Source organism: Danio aesculapii, chromosome 8, assembly GCF_903798145.1.
Source record: "Danio aesculapii chromosome 8, fDanAes4.1, whole genome shotgun sequence".
Lineage (NCBI taxonomy): Eukaryota > Metazoa > Chordata > Actinopteri > Cypriniformes > Danionidae > Danio > Danio aesculapii.
In genome coordinates, this window is record NC_079442.1 from 31,062,247 (window position 1) to 31,074,491 (window position 12,245).

The 12,245-nt window shown below is 33.3% G+C and overlaps 1 protein-coding gene across 1 annotated transcript in view; it reads left to right on the forward strand.

The window, feature by feature from the left end:
• The window catches only part of LOC130233593 (nephrocystin-4-like), a 301,343-nt gene that overhangs the window by 58,202 nt on the left and 230,896 nt on the right, over positions 1 to 12,245 (forward strand). The window contains exon 5 of the mRNA XM_056463720.1: positions 7,721 to 7,879. Within this exon, the coding sequence (XP_056319695.1) occupies positions 7,721 to 7,879 (159 nt within the window). The remainder of the gene's footprint in view (positions 1 to 7,720; positions 7,880 to 12,245) is intronic.

Genomic DNA, 12,245 nt, shown 5'->3' on the forward strand with positions numbered 1-12,245 from the left:
TAAATGTTTAGGATCTTTATTTTTAAATGCATTAATATAACTCAATTTGGATGGATGATGGATGAACGGTTAAAATTAATCAAATAAAAAAAGTATTTTTTAAAATAATGTTCTTTTTAACTTTAAGTTAATCACAAATTCCCGAACACTTCAAAAAAAAGGAAAATAATAGTTTTCATTATTGATAGTAATATGAAATGTTGCTTTAGTACCAAAACTATTAAAAAATACAGAATAATGCTGAAGACTGAAATAATGAGGTAGGTAAGACTGCTGAAAATGTGTATTTAATCATAGAAATAAATGTACTTTATTTTAAAAAATGCTGAAATGCGTCCTATTAATATTTCACAGAATTACCTTTTGGGGCATTTATTAACCTTGTCGATCTCTGCTTCATTAAAAAAACCTACCGACCCTAACCTTGTGAACAGGATTTACAGAAATAAAACACATACAGGGAAGCAGGACAAGGAAAATACACACTTAGAGAAGATTATCAAGTTACATTTGAAATAAATGATACTGCATAATAACATTTAAACAATGAACTGTGCTTCCCAGACATAAAATGCAGGCCCACACAACAGCTGAGCACAGATTTCCTCAGAATTTCCACTTCCATCACACGCACTGCTCCATTCTGCAGACTGTCCTCCAAAATTAGGGTAGGAAATGGGAAAAAGTGTGCGGATTCTCTCTGAGCCTGGTAATACGTAATCATTAGAACAGCATGTTTATTTGCTACTAAGTGGATGTTTTTTTTTAAATCCAATTTGTTGTACTCTAATTGTACAGACCGGTCCATTAGATAAGTAATCTCAGCAATTTTGTCGCCCTACTTGTAATTGAACCCTTGACCTTTCCTTTAAAAGCTCTGATCCTTAACCATTAGGCAAGCGGCAGTCAGAGCCGTTATTAATATTGATACACTGCAGTTCAGTGATTTGCACAGCGGCACTGTAAACAAAAGTGTGATTCTGACCAATTACAGTGAGTTTGCTTGACAAAGTGACTGTAAACGCTGCCGGGCAATGGCATTGTTCCAGAAGCTGCATGGACTTTTTTTCTCTCCTACTTTTTGTAGTTTGTTTGCCAAATGTTAGCTTGTCACAAGGCATATACTTTTTTGTACCCCTTTATATTAGGTGGCCATAACTATTATGTACTTATACTAAAATGAGTTATTTATTGTGTAAATACGTGTTTTTACATTATACTTCTGATAGAATATATACCTGCAAGTAATTCTGTAATATTTTGTTTTGTAATTACACTGTTGACCATCCTTTACACCTTAACCCACTCTTAAACCTACCCATAGCACCAAACCTGTCCCTAACCCTACCCGTATCCAACCTCAATAGCACCAGAAGTATTCTTTAATACATTATGAACACAATAAGTACATTGTACTTATTTTTTGATGCAAGTAAATAGTAGTTAAGTCCACCTAATTTAAAGTGGGATCAATTTTTTAAATGGAATATTGAAGTATTTACTGTAAATGATGCCTCTGTGCACACATAATAATACATGATATGATTTTCATTTGTTATTACTAGTGGTATAACAGATCACAAATCTCACGGTTCGGATCACACTACGGTTTTTGAGTCACGGATTGGACCATTTTTCACATCAGCAAAAAAGGGAGGAGACAAATGTAGTTTGCTTTCCATTTATACAAAAAATATTACTGCAAAATCCAATTGTTTTAACAAACAGAACCTAGAACCTGTAATTTTAATATAAATAAAAATCAAGAAAGAACCAGCTGAAAAAAAGGAAAATATTCAATATGAAAAATGATCTTTACTACTGTTGCTGATAATGCTAAATATAGAAATCAAACATCCTGTACAACAGATCATATTTATTTTCAATTAATGATTCAACAATCCACACATAAAACTTATTATAGGTGGATCAATTTTAAAAACCCATTCAGTGACATTATTTTGATGGTTGCTTGTCGCCACCTATTGGTTACACAATATAATTGCTACAACATTCACGAGTGTCAAGTTCCATTACACAGCGATTTTAATCTTTACCATAAACATCAGTGTTTATATCTGACTTATAAACTGTTCTCCCAGTACTTCAGTGTATTTTAATTGTTTGTAACTAACTGAAAAAAGTGTAAAAACAGAATCTCTCTCGATCAAATGCAAATATAAAGGCAGTGCTTCGAGGGATTAATAAACATATGCAAATGATTATCATTTATCATTCATGTTGTGCAGGTTTGAATTGAGATCACAATCTTTAAATATTTATGCATGCATCTTTATATGTTATATATATATATATATATATATATATATATATATATATATATATATATATATATATATATATATATATATATATATATATATATATATATATATATATATATATATACATACAGTTGAAGTCAGAATTATTAGCCCCCCTTTGAAGTTTTTTCTTTTTTAAATACTTCCCAAATGATGTTTAACAGAGCAAGGAAATTTTCACAGTATGTCTGATAATATTTTTTTCTTCTAGAGAAAGTCTCATTTGTTTTATTTCGGCAGCAGTTTTTAATTTTTTATAAACCATTTTAAGGTCAAAATTATTAGCCCCTTTAAGCAAATTTTTTGTTTGACTGTCTCCAGAGCAAACCATCATTATACAATAACTTGCCTAATTACCCCAACCTGCCTAGTTAACCTTATTATCCTAATTAAGCCTTTAAAATTCACTTTAAGCTGCATAGAAGTGTTTTGAAAAATATCTAGTCAAATATTATATACTGTCATCAAGGCAAAGATAAAATAAATCAGTTATTAGAAATGAGTTAATAAATCTATTATGTTTAGAAATGTGTTGAAAAAAATCTTCTCTTCCTTAAACAGAACATCTCAATATTTTCATTCCATTGATTTCCATTCATACACATGCAAATACAGGAATTGTAAGCTTATTCAAAGTTGTTTCAGATGTTTTTGTGAACTCCTACCTGCAAGTTTGTTTCAGTTCAAGTAAATGTATGTGACCAATTGAAGAAAAGAAATCCCTAAATGTTAAATCCAAAGAACTATGATGCCACAAACTCGTGCATGTTTATCACACACCAAAGCGATACTGTTATTAGTTGAAGATTGCAAGAAAGTCTGTCAGTGGATGCAAAGACACTGCACGTCCAACTTTGCAGAGCTTCCCTAAATATCTGACTGTTTTGTGAATTATTCTCAACATGATTTTTTTGATGGTGTGATGATGGTTTTTCAAAGTGTACAGCAGAATATTTCTGAGAGTGCATAAGGAAAAAGCAGTAGCCATGCTGAAACAGACAGAATTTATTTATTTAAACAAAGGTTCCTGTAACACATACATGTTGTTAAGGCATTTGTAGTTACAGTACGGTAGAGTAAATTTTATCTCTTAAGACACTTTTGCATAAGAGTGATCCTCTTTGAACTTTGTAAATGAGGGTGAAAAATGATTACAAATGTATTTTTTATATAAAACAAAAGTACAACAGAAAACTTTGTAAACTTTATAAACCAATGCTATTGCTAATGCATTCATATTATTGCATTTTGCTAACCGATAAAATCCAATATTAAAATTGCCACTGTGGCACTGCCAATACAATTTTAGCTTTATTAAGGACAAGTTTGACTGTCGCTTGAATAATATGAACAAATACTGTGTCATATTAATCTGCATCCATCACGGTGGTATAATTAGTGCAGAAAATCTAAAAGAGCTCCACAGATTCACTCTAGGCTTGTTTTGAATGTGTATGAAAATATGCACCGTGTCACCTGTTGCCACAAGCAGGTGTCGCTGACTTTAATTTGGTCAACTCTGGCAGGTGTGTGCACACACTTTTATTGCATTCACAACCGACCTGTGTTTTTTTTTTCCGATTGAGCGGCAGTGATGCACGATTCTGTATAATTTGTCTTCGAAGTAATGGAGCGGAATGTGTGCGTGCGTGTATCCATGTCTGGCATAAATGGCCTAATGAAAAATGGAGAGCTCTGCTGAAATGTAATGACGCAGACTGGCATGAACAGTACTGTCACAACAGCCTGCACTTTCTTTTGTACAAATGTGCACAATGAAGAACAGCACATGAACAACAAAAATTATATAGTTGAAGGCAAAATTATTAACCCTCCTGTGCATTGTTTTTTCAAATACACTCACCAGCCACTTTATTAGGTACAACTAACTAGTACCCGGTTGCCTTCAGAACTGCCTTAATCCTTCGTGGCATAGATTCAAATAGGTACTGGAAAATCCCTCAGAGATTTTGCTCCATATTGACATGATTGCATCACGCAGTTGCTGCAGATTTGTCGGCTGCACATCCATGATGCAAATCCCCTGTTTCACCACATCCTAAAAGTGCCCTATTGGATTGAGAACTGGTGACTGTGGAGGCCATTTGAGTACAGTGAACTCATTGTCATGTTCAAGAAACCAGTTTTAAATAATTAGCACTTTATGTTGTGCGTTATCCTGCTGGAAGTAGCCATCAGAAGATGGACATGGTCAGCAACAATACTGAGGTAGGCTGTGGCATTTGCACAATGCTCAATTGGTACTAATGGGCTCAAAGTGTGTCAAGAAAATATCCCCCGCACTATTACACCACCACTACGAGCCTGAACTGTTGATACAAAGCAGGATGGATCCATGCAGGTTGTCTTGAACATGTCTACATGCCTAATTGCATTTGAGTTGCTGCCATGTGAGTTGCTGATTAGAAATTTGGTTAACAAGCAGTTGGACAGGTGTACCTAATAAAGAGGCCGGTGAATTTATTTTCCAGAGCCAACTGTCGAACCGTAGTTCCTATAATTTTCTTTTGTTCTTCTGGAAAAAGTTTTATTTGTTTGTTGTTTGGCTGGAATAAAAGCAACTTTTTTAAAAATATATTTTTTAATATTCCATATTATTATCCTTCTTAAGTAATTGTTTTTGTTGATTGGCTACAGAACAAACCACTGTATAAACAGTATTTTCTATGATTTTCATTTCTTCTTTTGAAGAAACAAGTTTGAATTGTTTTTTCTTTGACTGGAATAAAAGCAGTTTTTATTTATTTTGTTAAATATTTTTTTTTATATTCAATATTATTATCCTTCTTAACTAATTATTTTTGTTGATTGGCTACAGAACAAACCACTGTTAACCAATGACTTTCCAAGTTAACAGAATTAATCAAGTTAAGCATTTAAGTTGCACTTATGATAAATAAGTAACACGAAAAAAGTTTTATAATAACGTTCTAAAATAACTAGTAAAATATTATGTGTTGTAAACAAGGCAAACACAAAAGAAATGAGTTATTTAAGCTTCTTTCCAAACATCACTTAAATATTATTTACAAAAATGAAATATTTGAATAAGAAAAATTTCACAGGAGCACTAATATATATGGAAGCATGTCCAAACTTTTCTTTTGTGTCCTTGTGGACATCTATAAGCTCGATAAAAGTCCTTATGCTTGTCATTATTGTTTTGGCATTCCTGATAATTCAGTGTCTGAGCGTTACCTTGACTCATTCTTTGAGTAAACATAAAGTGCTTGCATTAAAAGTAAATAAGGCTTTGCAACTCAAATAGGGTTCAGCTGGGGTTTTTCTTTTGCTCTGAAGGTATCTGACAGTGGAAGTAGTCTCAAAATCATGTAGAGTAGTAAAATTCAATTAAATTTGAGATTGCCAGCGCACAATATAGTTGTTGACTCTAGCATGAAATGAAACTCTCCGCTTGTGCCCTTGTATGTTCTCGCAGTTTGAATAAAATATCACTCTCATTTCGTTTTTTTTTTGGGAATCTTTTATGATGGTGGGTTTCATTGGATGCAGTCAACAGCAGATTTGACAGGACTGTTTTTCTTACAGTGATTTAACAATGATGTGTTAACTTTGGCTTCATATAAATCTAGGTTTTACCGTACTGTGGCGCTTGACAGTATCCTGCTTTTAATCTCGTTATAGTTATTAGCGGTGCTTGCTAAGACAAGCATCAGTATTATTATTGCTTTTACTTGAGGTTACTTGACGTTTTTTCAAAGCCATAACCCACAGTATTATAATTCAGTCATTTGTCCTGCACCATTTGAGATCCAGATATAAACGATTTCTCAAACTGTGTGGGTTACTGAGGAGAGATGTGCTCTTACTTTTCAGACTTATCAACTGAAAAGGAGGATAATAAACTGGGAAATAAAATCCCACGAGGGAACGAATAATTTCTCGGTTCCAAATCATTAAAATACTGTTAAGTATTGTCAGACTCTTGCTGCTTTTGCCATTTTTTTGGAGATAAGAATCCAATTATAAAATAAATATCAATTTAGTTATATAAATAAGGATTGTATATATCATATAGAGTTGATCATGTCGTATACAGTTGAAGTCAAAATGATTGGCTTTTTCAAATATTTCACAAATGATGTTTAACAGAGCAAGGAATTTTTCCACAGTATTTCCTATACATTTTTTTTAATTCTGGAGAAATGTGTTTTGTTTCGGCTAGAACAGGGGTGCTCAAACTTTTTCTTATAAAGGGCAAAAAACCAAAGTTGATTGAAGGTGGTTGGCTGAAGTTGAATAAACCAAAGTATTACATTAAAGTTAATATGATAATTTCCTAATTTATTAATATTTTTGAATAAACTGAAAATCATACTGTAATCGTATTAATAATTATATATATTTTTTACATTTTGTAATGAACTTATAATAAAAACAAACAATCCCCTTTATAACACAATGGTGTTCGATGCTGAATACACTTGGATTTGCTTATCGAGGGTCCTTACATTTAAAAAAAAAATCTGATTCATACACAACATTTAATTAAAGCATTTCATTTGATTAGCGGTTCTGTATCACAACAATTAAACAAACAAATATAAGGTTACATTAAAAATAGAAATGGCGAGCTCTGTTGAAGCATTGGCCCCAACCTTTCCATCATTCTCCCTTTCTTCTCAGATGGATGGTGGGCCAAATCAAAGGTTACCATTGGCCAATTTTGGCCCGCAGACCCTAGTTTGGGCATCTCTGGCCTTAAATAAAAGCAGTTTTTTTTAATTTTTAAAACCATTTTAAAGTCAATATTATTAGCCCCTTTAAGCAATATATATATTTTTAAATCTGCTGAACAAACCATCGTTATACAATGACTTGCATAATTACCCTCACTTGCCTAAATAATGTAAATAACCTAGTTAAGCCTTTTTGCACTTTGCACAAATTTGCACTTTAGGCTGAATACTATTATCTTGGCAAGATAAAAGAAATCAGTTATTAGAAATGAGTTATTAAAACTAATATGTTTAGAAATGTGTTGAGAAAAAAATCTTATTTCTGTTAAACAGAAATTTAGGACAAAAATATACAGAGGCCTAACAATTCAGGAGGGCTGATAATCCTGACTTCAACTTTATGTGTACACCCCTACACAAAAAGTATAAAATACTACACAAAAATCATTAAATAAAATACTTTTATTTAGCAAAAAATAACATAAATAATAAAATAGATTAAAAGTGACAGTAAAGACAATTTCAAAAAGCAATAAATAAATAAATAAATAAATAAATAAAATATACTTAATTATCACATAATACTAAACAAATGACACACATTAGCTTTCGTTTTGTGGTTATATATGTGTAAGGGCCAACATCAATCATGACTCTCCTCTTCTTCCTGTGTAGTGAATGCCATGGTGTCTGTGATGGAGGGCACTCAGCTGATCTACTCCATACAGCCACATCCAGCTCTCACTACTATCATGCACCTTCTCCCACCCAATGTTTTAGTGTCTGGACATGAGAAAATCCCTGGTGTGGTGTCGTCCATGGACACAGACACAGGTATGTTTACCTTTAATGCTCTGTCTATATAGGAGTGAATGTTTAAGATTTTATTAAGTAATTTGAATGTAACCTTTTACCAGTTTTATTTGATTTATTTATTAAATTGTTATTTATTAAATGAATGGGCAATTGTTTTGCAAAAACATATTAGCAAGTGTCACATGCTGCGTCCCAGTTTGCCTACATATACTATATCCTAACAGTATGTGCTTTTTGTGAAGAAAAAATACACACTTTTGAGAGTGTATACGAAGATTATGCAAGCTTTGGGACAAACTACTTCCTCATTAACGGACTGTTATGTTGCTTAGTAACATGCCCTGTCAATCATCTTGTCACATCATCAGCATTTCCTTCACATTTAATAACCTACCATATTGGAGAAGCAGCAGCAGGTTAATCTGCCATTCGTGGGCCTTTATGCAGAGAAATCTCCTCAGGTGTTTGCAGAATTATACATTCAGAAGTTGATAACCATATATAAATTTACAACATTGTTGCAGATTAAAAATAAAAAGGAAAATATGATTCAAGTATTTTGCAGTAGGTGTGTGGTCAAAAAAACAACAAAAGTTTAATTTTTAACTTATTTTGCTTATACCGGACTTTTAATTTGAAATGCGCGCACGACAACCATAATGTTTGACATGTGAAATTTCATTTAATTGTAGCAACAAATATGTCAAAGCGCAAGTATGACCACGAATATGTAAAGTATGGATATACATATATTGATGTCAAAAAAGGCTTAAAACCTCAGTGTGTCATATGTAGTGAGGTGCTCTCACAGGAGATCATGAAACCTTATAAATTAATCCGATATTTAGAAACCAAACATCCCGGTTGCAAGGACAAACCAGTGGACTATTATCAAAGATGACTCCAATAGCTGAGGGCATCACAAAAGTGCATTCATTTTGTTAAATGACAGCAATAAAATACTGTTTATTTATAAGTCTTGGTGATTTTCTTATTATTTATCTTTCACTACTTGTGTATATTAACAAATAAATACAAATTAATTATAATTCCTAAAATTATATTAAAGTTCCTAAAAATTTGGGTCCAGGCTTGATGACCATGTAAAAATGTGGGTCCCATGGCCAAACCAGTTGAAAACCACTGCTTTAGAGTATGGATGGTTCTGCACTTTTAGTTTCTGCTGGAAATAGTAGAAAATCTGGGTAACTTTTTGAAATATGCACATACTACAATTTTTTTCATTCATTCATTTTCCTTCGGCTTAGTCTCTATTTCAGAGGTCACCACAGCGGAATCAACCGCCAACTATTCCAGCATATGTTTTATGCAGCGGATGCCCTTCCAGCCACAACCCAGTAACGGGAAACACCATACACACTCATTCACACACACTACAGCCAATTTTGTTTATTCAATTCACCTATAGTGCATGTTGTTGGACTGTGAGGGAAACCTGAGCGCTCAGAGGAAATTCACACCAACACGGGGAGAACATGCAAACTCCACACAAAAATGCCAACTTACCCAGCCGGGACTCAAACCAGCGACCTTCTTGCTGTGAGGCGACAGTGCTAACCACTGAGCCACTGTGCTGCCTACGATTTTTTTGACATACTAATTCTATTTTCCATTACTTTGTAAGATGGATAGTATGCGAAGTTGTATGCAACAGCAGTTAGTTTTTGACAGATAACAGTTATTAGAAAGAATGATCCAAGCACATGTTGGCACACTGTATTAACCACTCATCTGTGACACGCTACAGTGCTCAGCATATGTAAGTACACCCCTCACAAATCTTTTAAATTCATATTTTTCATAGGAAAGTTTCCAATATTATATTTGTGCATATACATTAGATTAGTCAGTACTGAAGCCAAATCTGGAGCTTGTCTAGTTTAAGATAACTATCAAAAACTTCTACAACCAAATTTATGTTATATAAAAATATTAAATACAAATTTAAAAAAGAGGAAAAATCAAGAGAAGAAAAAATGGAAAAATGTTGTTGATATTTTCTTGGTTTTTGTAGGTGAATTTAATTGTATTATCTTTCAATTTCTAAATATTTTGTGACAAAAATATTATTTTAATAAATAAATCTGTTAAATAAATCTGTTTTGTTTAAATGCACCAAAATATATGCCTATATTCACTGAGAAAAGGTTAAAAATCTTCATTTTTAAAATGGGCTGTACTCAATTATGCTGAGCACTGTATAAAAGTACCTTAATATGGAACTATCGCTAGTCCTAAGCTGTTATTTACACTGAATGTGTTTTTACATGGAATAAAAAATAAAGAAATGAGCCGGCGGGTGGAAAAACACCACAAGGTTGTGAAATAACTTTGTTGAGCTTCTTTTAACTTGAGCACAGCATTTTTACAATGCCATTTCATGCAAAACACAAAGCAACATTTTATAATAAGTATATCATGGCATTGAATCATATTCAGTCTCTGGCACATTCACAGCCACCAGTGTTGCTAATAACAAGGGTTTCTGAATTCTACGTATAGCTCGTATTAACAGATGTTACTTGAATCATTTTGTAGTGCACTTGTTAAACTTAAAAAAATGTAACTGGCCAAATGCTTAGAAACTGATTTCTTTTGTTTGCTGTATCACCCATCTCTGTTTCTCAGTTGCTATTCACTGCTAAAGGAAATGCTTTAATGTGCTAGATATTCACCACAGTTATAAAACAATCAAATGGCATTTGATGACTCCTCGTCTGTAACGAGAGAATGTGTGTTGCCATGGCGACAGCAGTATGAACTCTAGAAGGACTTTCCCTTGATTCTCTTCAGGATCACTTGGTGCCAAACCAGGTCATCAGTGACATCTTGAAGAAAACGCTACTTTTCCGATTCGAAGCACTGTGTTCAAAACTCATCTGGGGGGGTAAAGATTGCTATTAATGAGCCGTGCTGGGTTTTATAGTGCAGAGGGGATTGGAAGTCAAGCACAATGTTGAGCAAATCCTCTATCACTCCAAATATCTCGAGATTGGGACCAACAGAGCCCTCCACTAATTTTGGCACTCATGGCAAAGAAGGCTGTGAAAAAAATATCTACTGTTTAACCTTTAGATATTTTGCTCAAATTATTAAAAACAAAAACCTGCAGATGCTTGATTTATTTTTTTATATGAGAGTAGAAGATTTTTACCTTACCTTGAAACCCTTTTACAGAATTCGTGGTGATGTAGTTGACATTGGATTGTAGTTTTGGAGATTTTCTGATGCCAAGACCAAACTAACTTCTCTAGCTGTGATTCTTGAAGATATTTTGGCAATTTAAACCATCCTCCTAATAGTGCATCGGGACTAAACAGACACACATCTTCTTCCAGGCCAAATCATAACACTTCCAGTTGACCGTAATCTTTAAAAATTTTGCCACAGTGGAGGAAATTTTAATTTTCAGTTTGTTTGTTATTTTCTTATTTCCACTTTCCATTTTTGTAAAGCACAACATAATTGATGTTAATCAAATGTTTGTTTGTTGTTTTTATCAATTGTGGATTTGTCCTGTGTGTTTTCCTCATATGTGAAACTCTGTGAAACAGCAGGTCATGGCTAAACGTTTTACTTTTACTCATCACCCTGTAAATAAATAGTCAGGAATTTTATGGATTTTTTTTTTAAATGTAAAAAATTAACTGGTTTTAATTTTAAGTTTAATTAAATTTCACACTGAATAACCTTAAATGGACTTTTCTAGAATTCTGTGTTTGTTATTTTTGACAATACTATAGTCAAAGACTAGAATGCACAAGACATGTCACTCGTATAGTTTTGGATGGGGAAAAGTGTAACAGTCAAAATGGTGAATGAAGCCCTGCCTACTAGTACCGGAGCCAAGCATCGATTGCTATAGATTGACGTTTCTCTGGGGGAAAAGCTCGAATCAGACGTGTGCTTTTATGACAGTTTTGTGGTCAACGAACACACTAGCATCTCAGTGAATACTTGCTTGATAAGAAATATATCCGAATAAAGCTTGAAATCTGTACTTTTAAACGAACCAAGTGCATTTCAAAACAAAGATTTTTGGTTTTGTAATCTGTATGAAATGAACTCACAGTCCATCCTGTCAAACGCACATTACATGATAGCGATTACTCAAACGCCCACAAATGTGTAAACAAAGAGTTGCTGACATTTCTGTAGATTCGCCATCAAGATCAAGTTGTGAATTACTTCAGAAGAGCAGCGCGATCAGATGAAGCATTATTCAGTGGACGATAATGTGTAGAACAGCCATAAATGAGGTTGATGTCGTGATCTCGTTCCTTTAGCTTGGGTAACCTGAAAATATGCCGATTTTTGTTTGATTCGGATGTTTAGAAACAAAACTTGTTGTTTAATTTGTTGT